Source organism: Myotis yumanensis, unplaced genomic scaffold, assembly GCF_028538775.1.
Source record: "Myotis yumanensis isolate MYYU_CA2020_CCGP unplaced genomic scaffold, mMyoYum1.0.hap1 SCAF_24, whole genome shotgun sequence".
NCBI classification, from domain to species: domain Eukaryota; kingdom Metazoa; phylum Chordata; class Mammalia; order Chiroptera; family Vespertilionidae; genus Myotis; species Myotis yumanensis.
Window position 1 is genome coordinate 10040318 of NW_027223775.1, and position 9718 is coordinate 10050035.

At 45.8% G+C, this 9718-nt stretch overlaps 1 protein-coding gene across 1 annotated transcript; it reads right to left on the bottom strand.

Annotated features, from left to right (window-relative positions):
• Positions 1-6215: 6215 nt before the first annotated feature.
• On the bottom strand, positions 6216-6551 carry LOC139000470 (protein p13 MTCP-1-like). The gene has a single exon (XM_070402638.1). The coding sequence runs from the start codon at positions 6549-6551 to the stop codon at positions 6216-6218; it is 336 nt and encodes a 111-aa protein (XP_070258739.1).
• Positions 6552-9718: the final 3167 nt, after the last annotated feature.

Sequence of the window (9718 nt, forward strand, 5' to 3'; positions counted from 1 at the left end):
CCACTGATAAACACCAGCTTGGGTCAAAATGCTTTTATTGATTTGAGAGAGAGGGAGAGAGTCAGAGACATACAGGGAGACAAAGAGACAGAGAGAGAGAGAGAAAGGAGGAGGAGGAGGAGGAGGAGAAGGAGGAGAAGAAGAAGAAGTAGAAGAAGAAGGAGGAGGAGGAGGAGGAGGAGGAGGAGGAGGAGAAGAAGAAGAAGAAGAAGAAGAAGAAGAAGAAGAAGAAGAAGGCGGAGGAGGAGGAGGAGGAGGAGGAGGAGGAGGAGGAGGAGGAGGAGGAGAAGGAGGAGGAGGAGGAGGAGAAGGAGGAGGAGGAGGAGGAGGAGGAGGAGGAGAACTAGAACAAGAAGAACAAGAAGTGCCGAGGCCGGTTTGGCTCAGTGGATAGAGCATCAGCCTTCGGACTGAAAGGTCCCAGGTTCGATTCCGGTCAAGGGCATGTACCTTGGTTGCAGGCACATTCCCAGTGGGAGATGTGCAGGAGGCAGCTGATCGATGTTTCTCTCTCATCGATGTTTCTAACTCTCTATCTCTCTCCCTTCCTCTCTGTAAAAAATCAATAAAATATATTTTAAAAAAAAAAAAAAAAAAAAAAAAAAGAACAAGAAGAACAACAACAACAAGAAGAAGAATAAGAACGAGAAGAGAGAGAGAGAGAGAGAGAGAGAGAGAGGAGAGAGACATCAATGTGCCCTTGCACTTGAGCGTGGCAGATAGAACAATGGAGCTTAGTAAAAAGGTTAACAGAACTATACATGTCCCACAAGCAGGCCAGCAGGACTGGGTCTCAGGTTGACAAGAGCCAGGGACCCCATCACATGTCCTATGAGTCTTCCATCAGCTCAAGCATCATTTCCTCCAATCCATCCACCTTTATGTGGCGCACAATGCGCCAGAACCTGTTCGTGTTGTCCACGTACTGGCTCCCAGAGTGGAGCGTCCACATCAAAGGCATGGTGGACGAGGCCAGCGTGCTTGGGGTGAGTGCTATATCCTCAATGGGGATGTCTACCTGGTGCAACAGAACTTTCAGGACATCTCCTGTCTCCATGATGAGGTGCAACCATGTGCGATTGTTTTCGTCTTCATACCCTGAGGTCCCACGCCTCAGGCAGATGGGGTGGGAGGCGAGGTGCACCTTTGACCGGAGCTTGGCCATGACCCCTCCGTGGTCCAAGGAGCAACAGCCACAGCTTCTCAGAGCCTCTTGCTACTTCATTCCTGGTATGGAAAGACAGGGGATGGGGTCTCCAAATGCATTTGACCTAGGCTTTCATCTTTATGGTTTTTACGGTTGTGTTTGTGGTTCCCTTTCGTTTATTTTGCAAATTTATAGATCTCAACCTTTCTTTCTTTTTAGCTTTAGGTCTTAATTCTAGAACAATCTGTACAAAACGTACTTAAGGTAAAATATGACTCCTTGCAGGTAACATGGTCCTATAGAATTTTAAAAACATTATTTAAATGACAGTTGACTTAGAACATTAGGTTCCTTTCCGGTGTACACCCCAATGATTAGACATTATGTAATGGACCAACAAATCATGCAATTAATCTCAAACCCATCTGACACTGTACACAGCTATTACAATATAACTAGAGGCTCAGTGCACAAAATTCATGCACTTGCGGGGGGGGGGGGGGTCCCTCAGTCAGCGCTTCAGTCTCTTGCAGTTTAGGACCCCTTGCAGGATGACCAACTGTCAGCTTAGGCCCGCTTTATTGCTGGCGTGGAGGCTCCCACCAACCCCCTGTGCTCAGAAGCTCTTAGCCTGGCTTTTGGGTGACTGGCACTCCCACTGTTGGAGTGCACTGACCACCGGTGGACAGCTCCTGCCATGAGCATCTGCCTCCAGTGATCAGTGCATGTTATAGTGACCAGTCGTTCTGCTGTTTGGTCCATTGCTCTACTTTACTGTGCCATCACTATTCTTTCATATAGTTTTACTGATTTCAGAGAGGAAGGGAGATGGAGAGAAAGAGAATGATCAATGATGACAGAGAATCACAGATTGGTTGCCTCCTGCATGCCCCCTACTGGGGATCAATACTGTAACCCGTACCTTAACCGGTTTGGCTTAGTGGATAGAGCAAAGTCCTGTGGACTGAAGGGGCCCGGGTTCGATTCTGGTCAAGGGCATGTAAATTGGTTACCGGCACATCCCCAGGGGTGGTGTGCAGGAGGAGGCTGATCGATGTTTCTCTCTCATTGATGTTTCTAACTCTCTATCCCTCTCCCTATCTCTCTGTAAAAAAATCATATATATATATATATATCAAAGACTGTAACCCTGGCAGGTGCCCAGATAGGGAATCAAACCGAGATCTCCTTGTTCCTAGGTTTAAGCTAAACAACTGAGCCATGCCAGATGGGCTCTTTTTATTTCTTTTCTTTCCTTTCCTTTTCTCTTCTTTTTTGCTTAATGAAAACTTTTTAGTTGGTTCAACATTTCTTTTTGTCCTGACAACACCACCTTCTTTCTGATCATCTCAGAGGGAACTCACAAACCATAGAACAAACCACCCCACCCAAGTAATATGCAAATAACATGCTTTACCTTTTACACGTGGCAGAAGAACAAAGCTAATGTCAGCGTCCATGTGGGCTTCTTAACAGCGGTCTTGCTTCTCAGTTGCTGGTGAGAAAGGCAAGAGCAAAATATTCAGGGACAGACAGACATCTGGGATAGCTGGATGGGAAAACAGGAAGCAAAGTGATAGGTGAAACAGCACGTAGGATTCCTGAGGTCTCATGACATCACTTATAGAATGATCTCTCCCTTCCCCAAACCTCGGCCATGCTCTTGCAAGAGCTGTATGGTTTTGCTGCTAAACTCTCTTCAGTCCACAATGTCCAAATTTCTCCGTCAGATTAGATTCCATACCCAATCCTTCCTCCTCCTCCTCCCATCCATCATTTTCTTACATGTTCTTCTTGCTCTGAAGGCAAAGCACCGTTCTTCGCTCCTTTCCTCTGTGACCAGTCTCTGCTTCCCCCTGTCAGCTGCAGAAGAAAGAATATGGCCATGATACACATATTCCAGTAAGTTCATGTACTAGGAATGTGTCCAGAAATAACAAGGTTCCCCTGACTCACACCCCAGAAACCAGTCCCGTGAGACAGGAGGTGGTGAGAATGGAATGAGGTTTATTCAGGTGCCGGCAACCTGAGAAGAGGGTGGAAGCTTGCTCCAAAACCTATCTGCACATCTCAGTGCAGGCAGAGGCTTTTATAAGGAGGGAGAGGCCAATCAGAGCAAAGAGGTCGGGGGGGTGGGGGTGGGGGGCTGAGTAGTTCTCCACGTGCCGACAGGCAACGTCCAATCTGATAAGGATCTTGCAAGTGGTCAGGTGTCGGTCCAGTGTGCATCATCCTAGACTTTGTCCTCCTGGTTTTAAGATCGAAGGTCATCAAATCTCCCAGAATTGGGAAATTCAGAGTTCATGTCTTCTAAAATTAGTTCCTAGGATTCTTATACAAACATGCTGTTTACCTACAAGCTTCATTATTAGTCAGAGTCTTCAACTACAGGAACAATTTAGAAAGAATGTTGAGGTGAGACGTAATTCCCACTGTGACATGAATGCTCAAATTCTTCTTTCTTCTTCAAGGCATTTCCACCCTTTGAAAAAGTCAAATTGGCGCTAGCCGGTTTGGCTCAGTGGATATATTGTAGGCCTACGAACTGAAGGGTCTCAGGTTTGATTCCCGGTCAAGGGCACATGCCCAGTTTGTGCGCTTGATCCCCAGGGAGGGACTTGCAGGAGGTAGCCGATCCATGATTTTGTCATCATGGATGTTTCTAACCCTCTCCCTCTCCATCCTTCACTGAAAAGAAAAATTAAATACAACTCCCAGCTCAATGACCTGGACTGAGGCAAACTCTTCCCCAGTTAGGAAGGAAAGATGAATGGGGCCATAAGGAAAAGTCTGATATGTGCCTGTTTGCATTTAGGAGAAAAGAATAAAATAATAAAATAATATATGGGACAAAAAAAAAATTCAAATGTCACCCTCATACTGCCCTCAAAAGGATTGAGCCCAGAAGGGTCATGAGACAGAGTGTCTGCAGTGCGACACATGACACATCTGGAGGCGTGGGCTCTTTTATAAAAAATATATGTAAATATTTTTTATTGATTTCAGAGTGTAAGGGAGAGAGAAATAGAAACATCAGTGCTGATGAGAGAGAATCATCGACTGGATGCCTCCTGCACGTCCCCCCCCACTGGGAATAGAACCCGCAACCTGGTCCTGTGCCCTTGAGTGTAATCAAACCTGGACCCTTCCATCCATGTTCCTACACTTTATCCACTGAGCCAAACCAGCACTGGCGCTAGGGCATTTTTAAATATCTACACACCTGGTATGTTAAACCAAAAAAATAACGAACTATTTTAAAACAATTTGCAGGCCATTTGAATGCAACAATTGCTAATATTTTTTAAAATGATTTTACTGACTCTGAGAGGAACGGAAAACGACAGGGAGAGAAACATCCATAATGAGAGAGAATCAGGGATTGGAAGCCTCCCACATGCCCCCTACTAAGGATGGAGCCTGCAACCCGGGCATGTGCCCTTGACCTGGAATCAAACCGTGACCTCCTGGTTGATAGGTCCATGTTCAGCCACTGAATTTAAAAAGCAGTCAGTGATCTCTTTAATGCAACAATGGATGTCCTGAAATAGATTTTGGGGCTCCCTCTGGCTCCCCCTCCAGCCTCCTCTCTCTGGTGCGATGCTAGATGAATTTTATGATCGCTGGGCTTTGTTTGGGGCTGTTTAGTGCTAAACACAATTAATAACCCAAATGCATCCAGAACTAGGTGCTAAAGCCACACACATAGCCGGTTCAAGCCTTCAGGAGATGAGCCCTGGCATCCATCCTAATTCCTCAAAGGAAAGAGATGATCAGCATAAAACAACCATAATCCCTCTAACATTCATTCTTTTTTTTGGAGAGGGTAGTATCGGTTGTCAAACCTCAGGAGATCAAACAATGAGAATGCTGGTCATTTAAATGAAAACTATTTCTAGTGATGTCTTTGAGCCTTGTCTCTTAGGGCTGGGCTAATATTTTCAGGGTTAAGGTCTTTTTCTTTGTCTGTCTCTGTTTAATATATTTTTACTAGAGGCCTGGTGCACAAATTCATGCACCAGTGTGGTGCCTTGGCCTGGGCTGCGGGATCGTCTGAAACTGGTTCTCTGACATCCTCCAAGGGGTACCAGATTATGAGAGGCCACAGGCCAGGCCAAGGGACCCCAACGTTGCAACATTAGATCTGGGGAGGGACACGGGATGTTGGCCACCTGGGGAGGGATCATGGGAGGGCTCCAGGGTGTGTCCAGCATGTCTCACTCAGTCCCGATCAGCCAGAACCCAGCAGCAAGCTGACCTACCAGTCTGAAAGTCTTGTCCCTGGTGGTCAATGCATGTCATAGTGAGCAGTTGAGCAACCTTAGCATATCATTTGCATATTATGCTTTGATTGATTGAACAGATGACCTGTCGACTGGACACTTAGAATATTAAGCTTTTATTATATAGGATTGATTTCATACAGGAAGGGAGAAAGAAACATCAATGATGAGAGAGAATCATACTTCCGGTGCCTACTGCACGCCCCCTCCATGGGATCAAGCCCACAACCAGAGCATGTGCCCTTGACCAGAATTGAACCTGGGACCTTCCAGCGTCCACAGTCCAACCCACTATCCACTGAGCCAAACAAGCTAAGGCTCATTGGTTAATTCTTGTCTGTGCCCTGACCAGGAATCGAACTGTGATCTCTGGGTTCATAGGTCGTCCCTCAAACACTTAGAAACACCAGCTTGGCTCAAAATGCTTTTATAGATTTGAGAGAGAGGGATAGAGGCAGAGAGAGACAGCGAGACAAAGAGACAGAGAGAGAAAGAAAGAAAGAAAGAAAGAAAGAAAGAAAGGAAGAAAGAAAGAAGGAGGAGGAGGAGGAGGAGGAGGAGGAGGAGGAGGAGGAGGAGAAGAAGAAGAAGAAGAAGAAGAAGAAGAAGAAGAAGAAGAAGAAGAAGAAGAAGAACAAGGAGAGAGAGACATCAATGTGCCCTTGCACCCAGAAGGTGGCAGATAGAACAACAGAGCTTAGTAAAATGGTGAAGAGAACTATCCACCGGCAGGCCAGCAGGACTGGGGCTCAGGTTGACAAGAGCCAGGGACAACATCACGTGTCCTAGGCGTCCTCTATCAACTGAAGGACCATTTCCTCCACGCCATTCTCCTTGATGTGGTGCACGATGCGCCAGAACCGGTACCTGCAGTCCAGGTACTGGCTGCCAAGGTGGAGCGTCCACATCGAAGGCATGGCGCACAAGGCCAGCGGGCTGGTGACGAGTGGGATGTCCCCACTGGGGAAGTCTTCCTGGCGCAACCGTACATGCAGGACACCTCCTGGCTGCATGACGAGGGGCAACCATGTGCGTCCATGCTCGTCCTCATACACCGAGGGCCTACGCCTCAGGCAGCTGGGGTGTGAGTAGAGGTGCACCATTGATGGGAGCTGGGCCATGACCCCTCCGTGGTCCAAGGAGCAAAAACCACAGCTTCTCAGAGCCTCTTGCTACTTCAGTCCTGGTATCGAAAGACAGAGGATGGGGTCTGCAAATGCATTTTACCTCAACTTTTATCTTTATGGTTTTTACGGTTGTGTTTGTGGTTGCCTTTGCTTTATTGTGTAAATTTATAAAGCTCAACTTTTCTTTCTTTTTTAGCTTTGGATCTCTCTTCTTGAAAAACCTGTATAAAGCATACTTAAGGTAAAACATGACTCTATGAAGGTAACATGGTCCTATGGATTTTCAAGAATATTTTTTACATGACAGTTGACATAGAACATTAGGTTCATTTCTGGAGTACACCCCAATGATTAGACATTATATAAAAGACTAAGAAATCATGCAATTAACCTCATACCCGTCTTCCACCATACACAGTTATAATATTACTAGAAGCTCAGTGCACAAAAATCTATGCAATGTGGGGGGTCCCTCTGCCAACCCTGAGGCCTCTCCCAGTCTGGGACCCCTTGAGGGGTGTCCAACTGACGGCTTAGGCCCGTTTTAGTGCTGCCGTGGATGCTACCACCAACCCCTATGCTCGGCAGCTGTGAGCCTGGCTTTTGGCTGAGCGGCGCTCCCCTGTGGCAGTGCACTGAATACCAGTAGACAGCTCTTGACATGAACATCTGCCCCCGGGGGTCAGTGTGTGTCATAGTGAGCAGTTGCTCTGCCATTTGGTCAATTTGCATATTAGGCTTTTATTATATAGGATTGCATTCACTCAATGCTCTACTTTACTGTGCCATGACTATTCTTTCATTTTTTTCATATAGTTTTACTGATTTCAGGTTGGAAGGGATGGAGAGAAAGAGAAAGATCAATGATGACAGAGAATCACGGATTGGTTGCCTCCTGCATGCCCCCTACTGGGCCTCAGGACTGTAACCCAGGCATGTGCCCTGACAGGGAATCAAATTGACATCTCCTGGTTCCTAGATTTAAGCTAAACAAATGAGCCACACCAGCCGGGCTCTTGTCCCTTCTTTTCTTTCCTTTTCTTTTCTTTTCTTTTCTTTTCTTTTCTTTTCTTTTCTTTCTTTTCTTTTCTTTTCTTTTCTTTTCTTTCTTTTCATTTCTTTTCTCTTCTCTCCTTTCCTTTCCTTTTTTCTTAATTAAAACCTTGTACTTGGTTCAACATTTCTTTGTGTCCTGACTACACCACCTTTTTCTGATCATCTCAGAGGTAACTCACAAATGATAGAACAACCCACCCCATGCAAGTAATATGCAAATAATATGCTTTACTTTAACAGCTGGCAGAGGAACAAAGCTAACGTTAGCGTCCAGGTGGGCTTATTAACAGCGGTCTTGCTTCTCATGTGCTGGTGAGAGAGGCAAGACCAAAATATTCAGGGACAGACAGATACCTGGGATTGCTGAACGGGAAAACAGGAAGCAAAGAGAGAGGTGAAACAGCAAGTAGGATTAGTGGGGTCTCATAGCATCACTTATAGAATGATCTCTCCCTTCCCCAAACCTCAGCCATGCTCTTGGCAAGAGCTGTATGGTTTTGCTGCTAAACTCTCTTCTGTCCATAAAGTTCAAATTCTAACAGCAGATCAGACTCCATCCCCAATACTTCCTCCTCCTCCTCCCATCAATCTTTTTCTTACTGTTTCTTCTTGCTCTGAAGGCAAAGCACGGTTCTTCGCTCCTTTCCTCTGTGACCGGTCTCTGCTTCCCCCTGTCACCTGCAGAAGAAAGAAGATGACCATGATACACATATTCCCAGAAGTCCATGTGTTTAGAAAAAACAAGGTTCCCTTGACTCACACCCCAGAAACCAGTCCAGTGAGACAGGTGGTGATGAGGAAGGAAAGAGGTTTATTCAGGTGCTGGCATCCTGAGAAGATGGTTAAAGCTCGTCCCCAAACCCTTCTGCACATGTAGTCCAGGCAGAAGCTTTAATAAGGAGAAAGAGGCAAAACAGAGCAAAGAGGTCAGTGGGAGGGGCTTGAGAAGTTCTCTACATGACCACAGGCACAATGTAATCTGATAAAGATCTTGCAAGTGGTCAAGTGACGGTCCAGTGTGCATTATCAGAGACTTTGTCCTCCTGGTTCTAAGGTTGAAGTACATCAAGTCTCCCAGAACGGGTAAGGTCAGAGTTAATATCTTGTAAAATTATTTCCTAGGATTCTTATACAAACATGCTGTTTACCAACAAGCTTCGTTATTAGTCAGAGTTCGCATCTACAGGAACAATGTGGAAAGAATGGTGAGGTAAGTTGAAATACCCATGAATCACATGAATTCATGAAATCACTGTGACATGAATGCTGAGAGGCTTCGTTTTTCTTCAAGGCATTTCCACCCTTTGAAAAGTTCAATAGGCCATAGCCGGTTTGGCTCAGTGGATAGAGTGTCAGCCTTCGAATTGAAAGGTCTCGGGTTTGGTTCCCCATCAAGGGCACATGCCCAGGTTGTGGGCTTGATCTCCAGTGAGGGACATGCAGGAGTTGGCCGATCGATGATTCTCTCATCATGGATGTTTCTAATTCTCTCCCTCTCTCTTTGTCTCTGAAATCAATAAAAATTTATATGAAAAAAAGGCCGACGCTCTATCCACTGAGCCAAACCAGCTTGGGCACATGGTCGTATTTAAATGACTACACACCTGGTATGTTAAACGAAAAAAAATAATAAACTATTTTCAAACAATGTGCATGTCATCTGAATGCAACACTTGCTTAATATTTTTTAAATGTTTTCATTGACTCAGAGAAGAAGGAAAAGCGAGAGGGATTGAAACATCCATGATGAGAGAGAATCACGGATTGGCCGCCTGACAAATGCCCTTTACTGTGGATCGAGGCCACAACCCGGGCATGTGCCCTTGACAGGTAATCGAACCGTGTCCTCCTGGTTGATAGGTCAACAATCAGCCACAGAACCACCCCAGCTTGGCCCTAAGTGCAATATTTAATTATGAGAAACACACCTTAGAAACACATCCCTCATGCTCCCTAGTAATCAGCATTAAAAGTCTCAATGTGCATTTGCAAACACTTTCCTACCAGAGAAGAATTTAATCAGCAGTCAGTGATCTCTTAATGCAACAATGGATGCCCTGAAATTGATTTCTGGGGCTCCCTCCATCTCCCTCTCCAGCTGCCTC

Bases quoted from the DNA above. Each gene is read 5' to 3' on its own strand.
- LOC139000470 (XM_070402638.1), bottom strand. From the start codon at position 6,551: ATGGCCCAGCTCCCATCAATGGTGCACCTCTACTCACACCCCAGCTGC.